This window comes from Neomonachus schauinslandi, chromosome 1, assembly GCF_002201575.2.
Source record: "Neomonachus schauinslandi chromosome 1, ASM220157v2, whole genome shotgun sequence".
Lineage (NCBI taxonomy): Eukaryota > Metazoa > Chordata > Mammalia > Carnivora > Phocidae > Neomonachus > Neomonachus schauinslandi.
Window position 1 is genome coordinate 145535193 of NC_058403.1, and position 16039 is coordinate 145551231.

General features: G+C 40.9%; 1 protein-coding gene across 1 annotated transcript in view; it reads left to right on the forward strand.

Annotated features, from left to right (window-relative positions):
* Nucleotides 1–16039, forward strand: part of ULK4 (unc-51 like kinase 4) — a 607678-nt gene that overhangs the window by 296981 nt on the left and 294658 nt on the right. Inside the window, exon 32 of the mRNA XM_044912620.1 lies at nt 15189–15233. Within this exon, the coding sequence (XP_044768555.1) occupies nt 15189–15233 (45 nt within the window). The remainder of the gene's footprint in view (nt 1–15188; nt 15234–16039) is intronic.

The window sequence follows — 16039 nt, forward strand, 5'->3', positions numbered from 1 at the left end:
AAGCCCCCTCAACCTACTCTCCGGAGAGGGGAGTTCGCATCCACTGCTGTCCGGGAAGCCCTCCCAGAAGAGCAAGCAGTCTCCCCTCATGTGTCTTAGGCATTTCTCAGATCCCTGCCTTCACCTGTCAGTGCCCAGGCAGTGTGCCTTCTTGGCAGCATGGTACACCTGTGTTCTTTCCCAGGCAAGCCTGCTGAGTTTTAAAACTACACAAGCTTTAGGGACCTGGCTGGCATGGACCCACACTGATCCTCTGGGGGAGGGTGTCCCTAAGCTGGGATTCATGCAGGTTTGTCCCAGAATGGCAGTTACACCGAAGTACAGGAGCATGGAGTTTGGAGGAAAGTGCAGCAAAGAGCCGGTGTCCAGGTTAGCCGCTCTCAGCAGGTGTCTCTGCACCTATCCTGAGGGGCAGGGGAGTGAAATGGTGCCCACTGGCTCTCTTGTCCCTGGAGAGGCAATGCCACCTCTCCCAGATATTTCCAAGAAGGGGAAACCATCTCTCCCCGTGCTTCCCAGGGGATCGTCAGATCTGCTCCCGGGCTCTCTGCCCTCCTTTTCCACAGGAGCACTGCAGTGCTCACCAGGCTCCACGCTGGCCACACCACAGACCTCTAAAACTCCAGTCTTTGAGCCCCGGTGGTTCTAAGATCTCTAAAAATTCAGCCCCTCTTGTTTTCCCAGTCAATGGCTTTAGGAAAGTGTTTCCCTTGTGTGATCCCTGGTGTGTTCCTCTTTCTCTCGCCTCTCTCTCAGACCAGGCCTCTCTCCCCTCTGCAGCTCCTGTGATCCATTTCTCCCCCGAATTATGCTCCGCACCTCCTACCTTCCACGGTGTGGCCTCTTCTCTCTCTCTAGTTGTGCAGTTTGTTCTGCCAGGCCTCAGATCGATTTCTTGGGTATCCAGAATGACTTGATATTTATCTAGCTGTGTTTGAGGGATGAGGCAAAGCTAGGGTCCTCCTCCTCCTCCTCCATCTTAGCTCCTCTCTGGTCATGGTTCTTCTTAAGGAGATTCTAGCTCATAGACCACTTTAAAAAACAAAACAAAACACTTTTTGTCTTAGTGTAGTTTCAGATTTGCAGAAAGGTTGTGAAGGTAGTACAGAGAGTTCCTCTGTACTCTTACCCCCTTGCCTGGCAAGTTCTTACCTTACTGTGCTGCGTCAGTCACAGTTGGCAATCCTATACTTAATTCAGATTTCACTAGCTGTTCATAGTTCCTTTTTCTTTTCCCAGCATCACCCAGTGCAATACATTATATTTAGTCACTGTGCCTCCTTTATCTTCTCCTCAGACTTCCCTTGTTTTTGATGACCTTGGTGGTTTTGAGTAGCCCTGGCATTTTGAAAAGTGTCTCATAATCCAAGTGTGCCCTGTTTTTTTTTTTTTTTTCCTCATGATAAGTCAGAGATGGGTTTGGGGGAGGAATACCACAGAGGTGAAGCGCTGTTTATATCACATCATATGAGGGGTACAGGCAATCAGTGCTCTGTCACTGAGCATTAACCTTGACTGTGTGGCTGAGGTTTATCAGCTTTCTCCTGTGTAATGTTATTTTCCCCCCTCTTCCATACTTGACTCTTTGGAAGCAGGTCACAAAGCTCATCTGGCACTCAAAGGGTGTGGAATTCAGCTCTGTCTTCCCGAGGGCACAGTATCTACCTAAATTATTTGGAATTTTTTTATATGGGAGATTTATCTCTTCTCACCATTTATTTTTTTATTATTTGACAACTTTTAAAATTGCTTCCCTAGTTATCTCCTCTTAAAGTTTTTTTTCTTTATTTTGGAAATTTGAGTTTTTCTAAAGTATCATCCAAATCCATCATTTATTAGAGTGGCATTGTATAAATATTTATTTTAACATATATGGTTATTTACCTGGTCTTCTTCCTAATTTGGTGTATTTTGTGACTTCTTCCTTTTTGCCTACATTACGAAAGCTAGTGTTTCATGATTTCCCCCCCCCCCCAAATCACTAGCTCTTGGATATTTACCAAGTCTGCTGATTTTATCCTAATTACATTAATTCCCTTTAAAAACATTATCAATCATTCCTTTCTCCTTTCTTTAGAACTTTTTGCTCATTTCCTTATCTCTTGATTTCAGTGCTGTTATGCACTTACCGATTTTCCTTGTGAGTAATAATGGATGCCAACCAGAGCTACCTGTGCTTCTTGAGAGTGTCAGGGAGAGAAGTGGAAAGTGTTATTCTTGTGTGGAAGTCTGTGTGTGACTGTGGCAGTCATGGTTATTCGGTGGGTTGGCCCGTCGGGCACTGCTGGGGGCGTGGCCTCAGAGCTCACGGTTTACTGTGGAAGCTAACAGAAATCAGCAGTTTAGTGCAGCATCATGTAAGTTATGACAGATAACAGCGGGCCAGCTCTCTGGTGTGGGGTGATTGGAGCCCCTGCACGGAGTGGGCCACACTTGTGGTCAGTGGGAAGTGTGCAGTTTGCACGATGGGCCCTGTCGTGCACCAGCAGCAGTGTGCTCTCGCTCTGTCCCCGTCCGCCAAGGGCGCAGGCCCCCTGCCCTTCCTTTACCTGCGTGACTGCTGCTCTCCCGGCAAGGGTAACTTCTGCTGGTGCCTCCTGTGCCTTCTTGGCTGACTCCTCCTGAGGATCAGCTGGGCCCGCATGACCGTCGCAGTGTTCTGTCTGTTTTGTGTGATGAGTTGATTAAAGTCTACCACTGAATGACTGACTTCAGACAGCAGGAGCCATGTCCTGTTTGGCTACTGTCCTATCCCTGCACCTCTGTCAGGGAATGGCCTGTGGCAGGTGCTCCGTGAAGGCCTGCATTGAATGAGCGATGCATGAGGGGGGAGCAGTGGTAGATGTCAGGTGCGTTGGGTCCACACTGTGAAGACCTTTATGTCCCTGCCAAAGGATTTGGACTCTGCCTCATGTCCTCTGATGAGCCTTGGAAGAATATTAAGCCAGGAATTGACATGATTACATTTAATCTAGAAAGATCTACTGGGAACCATTTATGGGAAAAGCACATTTTAGAACATGTGAGGAGGGGCGCCTGGGTGGCTCAGTCGTTAAGCATCTGCCTTCGGCTCAGGTCATGATCCCAGGGTCCTGGGATTGAGCCCCACATCGGGTTCCTCGCTCTGCGGGAAGCCTGCTTCTCCCTCTCCCGCTACCCCGCTTGTGTTCCCTCTCTCACTGTGTCTCTCTGTCAAATAAATAAAATCTTAAAAAAAAAAAAAAGAACGTATGAGAAAAGCAGTGTTAACAAGTAGAGATTTCTTATTTTTGGAGATATTAACCAGTAGTTATTATTCACAAAGTTCCCATTTTGAAAATGCCTTTTATGAGCAATCTTTCTCTACGTTTATGGAGATTCTCTCCTATGCTCTAGTTTGAAATGGTTTTTAGAGTTTCTACCTATGGTAAGCAGAATACTGCATCCACCTACCAAGATGTCCCTGTGTTAATCCCTGAAACCTGTGAGTTTTAGGTTGCTTGGCAAGGGAGAAATTAAGGTTGCAGATGGAATTAAGCTTGTTAATCAGTTCACCTTAGGGAGATTATCCTGGATTATCTGTAATCACAAGTACCTTTAAATGTGGAAGGAGGAGGCAGAAGGAGCTCTCAAAGTGGCCGGATGAAATGCAGGACAGACTCATCTGGCCATTGCTGGCTTTGGCACTGGAAAGGGGCCACGGGCCAAGGCATTCCGGGAGCCTCTAGATGCTGGAAAATGCCAGCCTCCAGAAAAGAATGCAGCCTTGCCATCTTAGTTCAGTGAGACCCATCTTGTACTTCTGACCTCCAGAACTAATAACGTAATAAATTTGTGTTGTTTTAAGCCTCTTAAGTTTGTGGCAATTTGTTACGGTAATAATGGGATACTTACAGAAGACCACTTAACTATATTTTATAATAAGCCTACCATGTAAGCAATCATGAGAAAAAATACAAAGTGGTCTTTGTAGAAGCAGCAACCGAGATTAACTATGAAATTCTGCTTGGATCTTTTTGTATTTGTGTATTTGATGAGTGATAAAAATATCCACATATATTGGCTGTATTATTATTTTTTTTTAGATTCAAAATCACAGTAACGTTTCTTGATCTATATTGGTCAAAGCAGAAATAATGTTCTTTTTTTATTCTGATGCTGCCCCCACATGATTCACATGCGAATAATGCCTGCTGTGCCAAATAACTATGGCAGTTTCTAGGTTTCGTTGTAAAAATAATTCATTTTGCTCTCCATGACAGGTTTTCTTTGAAATATATTACTCATGTGCTCTGGGAGATTACTCACATATGTCTCTCTGTCTGTGTCTGGTCTCCTGAGAAGCTCTGTGTCTGTTGAAGCACTGGATTTTTATTTTTATTTCACTATAAAATGTTTTATGGCTTTCCATAGCTCCAGTTGAGCCACTTTTTAGCAATTAATATTTTAGAGGGTTTAGTTAGACAGTATGCCACGTTGTAAAGCTGTTTAGATAGATGGCTGGGGTGGGCAGGCTGGAGCAAGATCAGGTGCTCCCTCTTTTCCTTGCGATGGAGCCTGCTCTGGGGGTGGGAGGGACTGGTCGGCTCCAACTTGGATGTCTGTGTTGGACAGTTTTGCATATAGGAGATTCTTGTGATGTTCAGTGGGTCCACTCATCTCTAGGGGGCCTTGGAACTCTTAAGGTTTTTTAGCTGGAGCCCTTTGGGAAGTCTGGGACTGCCAGTAATGAAAGGCATGCTTAGAAAGGAATTTTTAAGAAAGTTGTTATTTTTTAATTCAGGGAAATCCACGTCAAGAGAAGGTAGCGCAGTTGCTGCACTTAGGAGTTTTGTTTTGTTCTTCACTTTCTCCGTGTGGTATGTGAAGAATTATACATTTTACCTTCGAGCTGCTCTGCTCTGCAGAGCTGGCCCCCACCCAAATCTCCAAGTTTGTGTTTTGAGGAGCCTATCTCTTTTTTGGCCTTTTAAAAAATTGTCCAATGGTAACTTCGTTGTCTTGGGATGGTAATCAGAGAGGAGTACCCCTCTGAATGTGGGTGTTACTGCCTCCTTAGGACCTGCCCGAAAACCTGTCCCTCCCCCATGAATACCCTCAGTACTCCCTCCCCATGTCTGGGGAGTGAACCCAGATGGCAACACAAGGGAGTCCTACACTGAATTCATTGTTTGGTGTCACCAGGGTCTTGATTGTGCAAGACGTGGACTATCTGCCTAGAATATTCAACCCAGAGCATGCTTTGTGGGGAGGGGCAGGGAAAGCCACAGTTTCTTTAAGGTATAAAAGATAGATGTACAATTTGCCATGTCCTGATGAGTGCAGAGCCCTGCAGGTTTTGAGCCTAAAGAAGGAAAGCCCCCGTGTATCTTCCTTGGTCTACATGGAGAAAAGTTCTTTGGACCTGGTTCCATTTCCTGGAGAGTCCTTTGGGATGGCCATGCTTCAAGAGAACATGTAAAAAGTATCTTTTGGGTTGCCATGTGAATGGCACACGGGACTTCCCTTGGGATTGTTACGTTATGCCCCATCATGGAGTTGGGAAGACAGCAGAATATCGGAGTATCCATTCTGGGTGGGACTTCCTTCTCAGTTACCTCCATGCTGCATGAGATCAGGGCCCTCCATGGATTTGACCCTTGACTCCTGAGCAAGGAGTCTGCAAGGTCAGCCTGTTCTCAACCCAGGAGAACTGTAACAGACTCGGGTGGGATGCTATTTCGGTCCGGAAGGCAGAGGTTAGGGATGCACTAAATAGACAATGCACAAGGATGGCCACCACCACAATGAATTACTTGGCCCAAGATGTCAGTAGCACCATGTCACTCTGGAGTCTTGCTCCTTTTCTTCCTTTCTATGACTACTGCTGTCCTCATTTCTTGGTGACTTCAGTTTTCATGTGGATGCCCATTCAGTATGTCACCTGTTTTCGATTGTTCTTTTCCAGCCCCCGCACACACCTGATGTGCCCGTGTGTGGACACGTTTCTGACTTTGTCACCCTCATAAATGTACACTGCCTTCACAGTCTGGCTTCGAGCAGCCCCCTCTCTGAGAGCCCTCCTGTCCTTCCAGCACACCCACAGTAGTGCTCTCCGAAGTTCTTCAAAGGAGATGTCCAGGCCCGTGATGCAGCCACCCTCACTATCTGCCAGGCTTTTTATGTCATCCCTCCCCTTCCTCAGCTCCACTGTCTATCCATCTCCTGCCCTTGAAAGCACCCCAGTTCCCTCACCCCCTTCCCTGTCACTTACTCAAAAAGCAATAAACACAATTCTGTTTCATTGCTTTTAAGCAATCATTGGGCACTTAGCTTATTTCCATTTTTTCCCTCATTTCCACTAATTTGTAAACTGTGTGTGGGCATGAACTATACCTGTTTAACTACTAGCTTCACAGACCTTATCTCAATATAGCATTTAACACATGCTCATAAATATTCTTTGCATGAATTTTGCTTTTATAGGGGATTATTGATTAAAAACATTCATATATTTCTATCTTTATACATATTCTTAATCTTCAGGAGAAATTTCTAAAGGTAGAATTTCCAAAAGAGGTATATCAATTTATATTCCTTAGAACAGTTTATAAAATCATCTACTTTCTAGATTCATGCCAATAGTGGTAATAAATGCATACAGATGCATTTATAAATCTTTGCTCTATAAATCAATATTTTATAGGCAGATCTTCTCATAATTTCCATTTGCAAATCTCTGAATACCAATAAAGTTTTCTGTGAAGACATTTACTAGAAATTTTACTTATTCTTCTGTCGATTGCCTATTTATGGCCATTTTTCTATATACATGTTTATCATTTTCTTAGTGATTTATAGAACTCTACATATTACATTAAATTTATTGTATATGACTTCAATATTTTCTTAGTTTGTCATTTGATTTTTAGTTGCATTTATGTTGATTTGAGACAGACATTTTAATTAATTTTGAAGTCCTATCTACGTGCTTTAAGATTGGTCTTTGATATTAATCTTTTTTTTTTTTTAAGATTTTATTGATTTGAGAGAGAGAGAGAGGGAGCATGAGTGGGGTGAGGGGCAGAGAGAGAAGCAGACTTCCCACCGAGCAGGAATCCTGATGCGGGGCTTGATCCCGGGACTCTGGGATCATGACCTGAGCCGAAGGCAGCCGCTTAACCAACTGAGCCATCCAGGCGCCCCTGCTTTTCCTACTCTTGATTTGAAAAGCATCTCTTTTTCTCTCTTTTATGGTTGTGGCTTTATTTTTTGACACTGAACTTCCAAATTTACTTAAAATTTGCTGTGGATTGTGCTTTGAAATGAAGATCTAAGTTCGGTTATCCCTAATATTTATTTTATTTAAAAAATAAGCTTAGGGTGTTTAGTATATACCAGTCACTGTTCTAGGTGCTTTATCTACACTAACTTGTAATCCTCATAACAACCTTATGAAGTAGTTCTCCTCCTCCTCTCCTCCCCCATTTTACAGATAAAGGATGCAGAGGCACAGGGAGGTTAGTAACTTTCCAAGGTCAAGGCTGGTAAGAGTTGGTACGGTCTTGATCCAGAGTCTGTACTGTTAACCACTTCAGTCTACCGCCTTTGCTCTTGTTAAATACTCCTCTCTGCACTGTTTTGTAAATGGCCCATCCATCCCCACTTTTAACATGTTGTGAAGACCTTACTTATTTAGATCTCTTTCCAAGCTTCCTTGCCTGCTTGATTTCACCTCTGTTCTAGTGAAAGTCCCACGCTTTTAAAAATTATTTTTAATTTCATCTTTTTCTCCTTACTCTGTTTCAGTACTTCTACACATTTTTACCAAAACCCTGCTTCTAGAAAAGTGAAGACCTTAATCTGCTCTATTAAAGTGTGTTTCAGTTCCATAGATACTTGATTTATTATAAGGAATGATGTATAGACTTAATGGTTATGAGGAATGTTTCCCACTGTGATGACCCAGCTGTGCAGGCCACCGTACATCCAGTCCTCATTGGGTATGTGGGATTGTGGTGTGCACAGGAGCGCAATGCTGGGGAGAGAGTAGATGCTCACTAAGTGTATGTATGTCGTAAACTTAGAAAGGAGGATAATGTGTTGGTTTCCGCATTCTGTTTTTAATTTTCATTTGTATCCTCTCTTGTGTGTATTTAACAAATAATAATGATGGGCGCCTGGGTGGCTGAGTTGGTTAAGCGACTGCCTTCGGCTCAGGTCATGATCCTGGAGTCCCGGGATCGAGTCCCGCATCGGGCTCCCTGCTCGGCAGGGAGTCTGCTTCTCCCTCTGACCCTCCCCCCTCTCATGCTCTCTCTCTCTCATTCTCTCTCTAAAATAAATAAAAAAATCTTTAAAAAAAAAAAAAACAAAACCAAATAATAATGATTTTACTTGAATGGGAGGAGGCTTTGAAATCCCTCCCCTTACCTGTGCCAGATTCTGTTGGGGGAGAGGAAGATGCTGAATTTCCTGTGTGAACCTCTCCTCCTCCACAGCTATTACTGTCACTACTGGGATGAATCAAGAGAGGCACCAAGATCCTGCCTCTCTCCAGGGACTTTCAGAGGGTTTATTTTCATGGAACTTTCCTCCTTAGAGCCAAGGTGATTTGGGGCTACTTGGAAAACGCCCAACAATACAAATCCATTGTCTGTCTTTTCTCCCTTGCCTCCCTCACTCCCTTCCCTTCCTCCCTCCCCTCCCCCTTCCTCCCTCCCTTCCTTCCTCCTTTCCTTCCTTTTTTTCCTTCCTCCTCCCTCCTTGTAAAATATCTTGCAATAATGGCCTTGGTTATGATAATCTAGAGGGAAAAAAAGCTAAATTCAATGCAATTGTCTGTTTCCCCTTGCCCCCCCCCCCCCCGCCCAAGAACCCTGTTACTACCGGTGAGAGATTGATAATCTGAAATAGGAAATTAATTCCTTATGTTTTTATTCTCTAATCCCTAGGTTTTGCTAATTATAGCTAAATGGAATATGTTTAAATTTAAGAGAATGTATACATTACTTACATTAAGTACTTGAATGTAAAGGCAAGCCCATTATTTCTTATAAGAGTTCTTGCTGATCACAAACCATACTCACTGACTTGGATGATCCTTTGACTATAATGAACTCACTTCTGAGAGGGATGGAAGCATCCATTATATTATATTATACACTAGTTATTGAAAATCAGGATGGACAGGGGGATAGAAAGAGTATCATTGGGTAACATTTTGTTCTTTTGAAATTGACATTTTGCTTTTAAGATTTTCATTTGGTCTTTGGTTTTCTACAGTTTTACTATAATATGCTTCTGTGTTTTCTTCATTTTTTAACCTGTTTTGGATTAACTGGGCTTCTCAAATCTATGGGTTAAGGTTTTCTGTTTATTAAAAATATTTTTTAATCAGTTGCAGAAAGTACTTGGCTGTTACCTCTTTAAATACTTCTGCTTCATTCCTTCATTCTTGCTCATTCCCTCTTCGTTCTGGGCTCAAATTATACCTGTTAGATCTTTTGAGTGTCTTACATGTTTTTTATAGTCTTAACTATTTTTTCCATCATTTCTTTCCCTTTCTGCTTAGTTTTTACTTTCCTAACCTATCTTCTAGGAGGCAAAACAAGTGTTTAGTTGTATGTAAATTACTTATCAAGCCCATCTATGCTATTGTTAATATAGATATTTAATTCAATTCTAGAATGTCCATTTGATTTTGTTTTAATAGGTTGCAGCATTCTGGTGAATTTCTCCATTATTTCATCTATTTTCTATTTTATTCATTATTCATAATTTTTTTAAAATCCTTTTTTTTTTGATAACTCCAGCATTTTTTTCCCTCTCAGTATTGGTCAAATTTTCTTGCCTCTCTGCATGTCTAGCATTTTTTCATTGTATATTATCTTCTGTAAAAACTATAGAGATTACTGACGATATTATATCTTCCATCAGAGAGAGGCCCCAGCTCTCTCTCTCTCTTTTTTTTTTTCTCTTAGGCGGGGAGAGAGAGTGAGGATAAGGGGAGGGAGGCACAGAGGGAGAGGGAGAGAGAGAATCTTAAGCAGCCTCCATGCCAGCGAGGAGCCTGACGCGGGCTCAATCTCACAACCCTGAGATAATGACCTGAGCTGAAATCAAGAGTTGGACTTTTAACTGACTGAGTCACCCAGGTGCCACCCCCTCCACCCCTTTTTTTCCTTGGTCATTTAGGGATAGAGCCTGATCAACTTAATCCAATTAGAAAGTAAGCTGAGTCAGGGCTGTTTTATTAAGATTTGTTTCTAACTCTGGTCTAGTCCCGTTCTTTTGTTTGGCTTTCCTGGGCTTTTGATTAACACCTGACAGTTCTCTGTCCTCTCAGTCCTACAAGACCAGGGGATTCAGCTCTACCTTTCAGAAGGTCCCAGCCTCGTTCTCAAACTTAATGCCTCATGTACTTTCAGAATCTGACAAATACCTTAATTAAAGGAGAGACCATTTGAATACTTGGGATGGAGTCCTTTTCCTGCCTGGTCATAGCTTCTTTCTTTCTTTTTAAAATATACTTTTTTTTTTTTTTTAAGATTTTATTTATTTGACACAGAGAGACATAGCAAGAGAGGGAACAGAAGCAGGGGGAGTGGGAGAGGGAGAAGCAGGCTTCCCGCCGAGCAGGGAGCCTGATGCGGGGCTTGATCCCAGGATCCTGGGATCGTGACCTGAGCCGAAGGCAGACGCTTAATGACTGAGCCACCCAGGCGCCCCTAAATATACTTTTTAAATTGAAGTGTAATTAACATATAGTGTTATATTAGTTTCAGGTGTAAAGTAGAACAGTTCAATAATTTTATACATTACCCAGTGCTTATTAAGTGTTTTTTTTTTAAGTTTTTATTTAAATTCCAGTAGAGTGCAATATTAGTTTCAGGTGTACAATATATTGATTCAACACTTCCATACATCACCCTGTGCTGTGCACTCCCGAATCTCCGTCACCTATTTCACCCATCCCCCGCCCACATCCTCTCTGATAACCATCAGTTTGTCGCTATAATTAAGAGTCTGTTTTTTTGGTTTGCTTCTTTCTCTCTCTTTTTTGCTTTTTCGTCCTTTGTTGTGTTCCTTGAATTCCACATATGAGTGAAATCATATGGAATTTGTCTTTCTCTGACTTATTTCACTTATCCTAATACCCTCTGGTTCCATCCACGTCATTGCAAATGGCACGATTTCATTTTTTTTCATGGGTGAGTAATATTCCTGTGTGTGTGTGTGTGTGTGTTCTCTCTTTTTCCTTTTTCTCAGATCTAGGGTTAGGGTTAGGGCTAGAGCTAAGGTGAGGGTTAGTGTTAAGATATATGGTTGGCATCTGCAGTTCAGAGACCTCTCCAGAGAATAAAACCCCAGACTTCTTCAGGGGTGAGAATAGACGTGGTAGCCATCTACTGAGCTGAGGCAAGGAGGGGCTTGGGGCTCTAAATACTCTTCAGTTAGATATTCAATTATTCCTTCTGTTTAATCTCTACCTTCAGACCGATTTTCAGAAATGTTATCAGTTCTTAAATGTTTGGGTCTTCTCCAGAATAACTAAGCTTCTTCTCAGCTTTTCTTATTTTGTGCTCAGGAACCCACTTTCTCAGACCTAGGTTTAGGGTTAGGGTGAAAGTTTGTGCTTGGCATCCTGCAGTTCAGAGACCTCTCCAGAGGGTGAGGGTTAGGGGTTAGGGTCAGGGCTATGTTTAGGGTTCGGGTTAGGGTATGTGCCTGGCATCCTGCAGTTTAGAGACCTCTCTAGAGAATAAAACCTAGTCTTCTGCTTGGGTGATGATATGGACATGGCAGCCATCCACTGATCTGAGCCAAGGAGGGGATTTGTGGCTCTAAATACTAATTTAAGATAAGTGTATTCTTAATCCCCTCTAGTTCACCCCTCCCCCTCCTCCCTCCCCTCTGGCAACCACTGGTTTGTTCTTTGTATTTAAGAGTCTGGTTTTTGTTTGTCTCTTTTTTTCTTTGTTCATTTGTTTTCTTAAATTCCACATATGAGTGAGATCGTATAGTGTTTGTCTTTCTCTGACTTATTTCACTTAGCATAATACACTCTAGCTCCATTCATGTTGTTGCATATGGGAAGATTTCAGTCTTTTTATGGCTGAGTAATATTCCATTCTATAGATACACCACATTTTCTTTATCCGCTCATCTATGGATGGATACTTGGGTTGCTTTCATATCTTGGCTATTATAAATGCTGCAATAAACATAGGGGTGCATATATCTTTTTGAAATTTTGTTTGTTTGTTTTCCTTGGGTAAGTACTTATTAGATCATATGGTGGTTCTATTTATAACTTTTTGAGGAACCTCCATACTGTTTTCCACAATGGCTGCACCAACTTGCATTCCCACGACCAGTGCACAAGTGTTCCTTTTTCTCTACATCTTTGTCAGCACTTGATATTCCTTGTCTTTTTTATTTTAGTCATTTTGACAGGTGTGAGGTGATACCTCGTTGTGGTTTTGATTTGCATTTCCCTGATGATGAGTGGTGTTGAGCATCTTTTCATGTGTCTGTTGCCTTTGGAAAAATTCCTGTTCAGGTCTTCTGCCCATTTTTTAAATGAATTTTTTGGTGTTGTATACATTTTTCATATGTTTTGGATATTAACCCCTTATTGTATATATCCATTTGCAAATATCTTCTCCCATTAACCCTTTACTGTATATATCATTTGCAAATATCTTCTCCCATTTGATAGGTAGCCTTCTTGTTTTGTTGACGGTTTCCTTTGCCGTGCAAAGCTTTTTATTTTGGTGCAGTCTGAATAGTTTATTTTCACTTTTATTTCTCTTGCCTCAGGAGACATATCTAGGAAAATATTGCTAAGGCAACATTGTCAAAGCAATTACTGCCTATGTTTTCTAGGAGTTTTATGGTCATGTCTCACATTTAAGTCTAATTAATTTTGAGTTTATTTTTGTGTATGGTGTAAGAAAATGGTCCAGTTTGATTCTTTTGCATTTACCTGTCCAGTTTTGCCAACACCATTGGTCAAAGAGACTGTCTTTTCCCCGTTGTACATTCTTGCTTACACCACCCAACTACAAGTCTGTGGCAGCCCCAGACAGGCCCCTTAATAGCACAGGGACCAAACCCTGCCTAGTGCACCCACAGCAGTTAAAGTCGGTCATTGCAGCCAACTGAACTGAAGGCAATCATGGCTCAGCCACAACAGTAGGGTGCATGCAGTCCACATAAGGAGAAACCTCAGGAATGCCTGGTCTGGTGAGCAGAGGGTATTCTGCTACAGGGCACCGCAGGGTAGTAGGCTAAACCAACCTTACAGGACATGTTAAAGAAAATTCTTTGAGTGAAAAGAAAGGCCATTATTAGGAGTAAAAAAAAAATTATGAAAGGGAAGAATTTCACAGATAAATGCAAACATAATAAAAGTTGTAGATTGATTACTTGTAAAATCACTATGGAGGTTAAAGCACAAAAGCAGTAAAATCAATTATATCTACAAAAATCAGTCAAGGGATTCACAAAATAAAAGGATGTAAAGTATCACACATATACATAAAATGAGGAGTGGGAATAAAAATTTAGTGCTTTTAGAATAGATTTAAACTTACGCATCCATCAACTTAATATAGAGTTCTATATATATAAGATTTTATATATAAACCTATTGGTAACCACACAAAAAAGAGAAAAGAATCTAGGCGTAATACTCAAGAAAGCTATCAAACAGCAAGGGAAGAGAGCAAGAAGAAGAAAGGAACTGAGAATTATGAAAACAACCATGAAACAAGTAACAAATGGAAGTAAGTACATACCTATCAATAATTACTTTAAATGTAAATGGACTAAATGCTCCAATGAAAAGACATAGGGTAACTGAATGGTCATTGTTTCTTAGGTACCACGAACAGTGGGAGATTTTACTCCATCTTTTATAGATTTTTCTGTCCATCTTATCAGCCTCCTGTAGCAACCATCAAATTTTGGGGGGATGCTGTTTTTGTCTGAGGCCCCTTAAATTTCCTGTTTGTTATTCCAGCCCCATACAAGCTTTAAAACCATTGCCAGTTTCTCATGCCCTCAGTGGAGCTCCCTGTATGTACTAAGCCCAATTTTCAGCCATCATCCAGAACCAGCAAATGCCCCTGCAGGAAAAAAATGGAAGCATCAGTTGACATTGGAAAATTTCTCTACTTTCTGGAACTTTAGTTCACCTACTTCTTGGTGCTTCTGTAGCTGTCTGATATCTCTACAAATATGATTTTATAATTTATGTGGGGTTTTCTGGTTGTTCTAAGGCAATATTGGCCTTTGTGACCTAATATATCCTAGTAGAGGCACAGGTCTCCTAATTGATTAAATTCTGCTTTTATCTTTTTAAATTTCGTCCTGTTGCTTGCTTTCAGTAACTTCATTTTTTCTAGAATTTAAAAATTGAATACTTCCTTTATTGTAGTATTTTTATTGTATCTAATGCTATGTTTTCATCTTATAAACTTATAAGCAGTATCTACTGCATTCTAATGTATAATGTTTTCATTATATGTATTTTCACAAAAGTTTTCAATTTTGATCTGTATTTCCCTCAAGAATTTTAAAATTGCATTTAATAGAAACTTGTTTGGTTTATAAATTTTAGTATTAGTACAATGAATAAATTTCTATTTTGGGGAAATTTGTTGATTTTTTTTTGTATATGCTATGGTACATTTCATGAATTCTCTGTGCATTTGAAAACAGTTATTCTCCATAGGGTTCAGAATTTGGCATGTATCTATAACATATATATTTCTAAGATATATCCTGTATGTATAAGATATACATTACTAATTTTTTTTCCTTAATCATCTTAGATTGAGGGAAGTGAATATAGTGTTCCATTATTAGTGTGTTTCTGTGTATTTCTCCTTGCTTCTCCTGGTTTGAGAGTTGTTGTATTACTGGGTGCAGACATGTCAATAATTTTTATACCCTTATTTAGTTTTATGGTCTGTAGTTGAAATTGGTTTCATAAGTTCATTCTTTATTGTATTTTGTGTACTTCAGTCCTGAATACAGAGTTAGAATAGAATATAGGTGTGGATTCATGTCTGGTCCTTGTGTGACATTCTCCCAGCCTCTTTTCCCATAGTTATCATTCCTGCTGAATGTGATTTTTCCCGCCTAAATCCTCTAAATCTTGATAGAAGTGATCAAGACTGGGCCCAGAGACTCCTCTAATTTGCAAATTGTGATTCTAGTTACACTTCATAGCTTTTTCATTGTCACACTTTTTGGAAGTAAATGTGCTTTGGAAAGAATATTTAAAACCCCACCTGCATATTCTGACAGGTGGTTCTATGCTTTGCACAGCTCAGAATTGAAGAACCACTCCCATTGTCCTTTGCTGTGTTCCATGTTTGCATACTCCTAGATGCATGATTGCTTACAATTTGTCACTGTCCTCTAGAACACAGATCTAGGTAGCTATGCAGGAGCATCCTTCTGGAAGCAAACACTCCAGCAGTTTTGGCCAATAGTAGCAAAGCACTCTAAACATGATAAAAGTCCATCAAAGAGCAGGGGGAAGAGGATGAGCTTGAGGAATAAGGTCTGAGGAGGTGAGGTGACCCACCAGCACAGGAAGTGGGGACAATTGTGGCTCCCTTTCAGGGCTGGTATGGAAGCCAAGGCTGGTTGAAGATGGTCCCTCTAGCAGGTGATATGTTGTTGTTGAATGAGACCCTAATTATAGTGTAATGCTTTTCCACACAGATCTAAATATAAAATATTAGACAAAGTATCCATCTCCCTGAATGGTTACTTCCTGATTGCAGAATGGGTAAGATTTTAGATGATCCATCTCTTCTTATTAATCCCGCAGGGTTTCATAGTGGAAAGTAAATGAGACTTATTTATGCTTGCAAATCAAATTGCCATAAAAGGTTATTTCAATAGACAGAGGCAAAATCATACTAAAATAATTTAGTAAAAATGGGAGCTAAGAGCGTGCTTAATGGAACATGATTAGATTTAATTTTCTTACTATTTCCATCATTAAAGCTCCATTATCTTTTCTGAGACTTCATTTAGGTTTCCAGCCACACGGCAA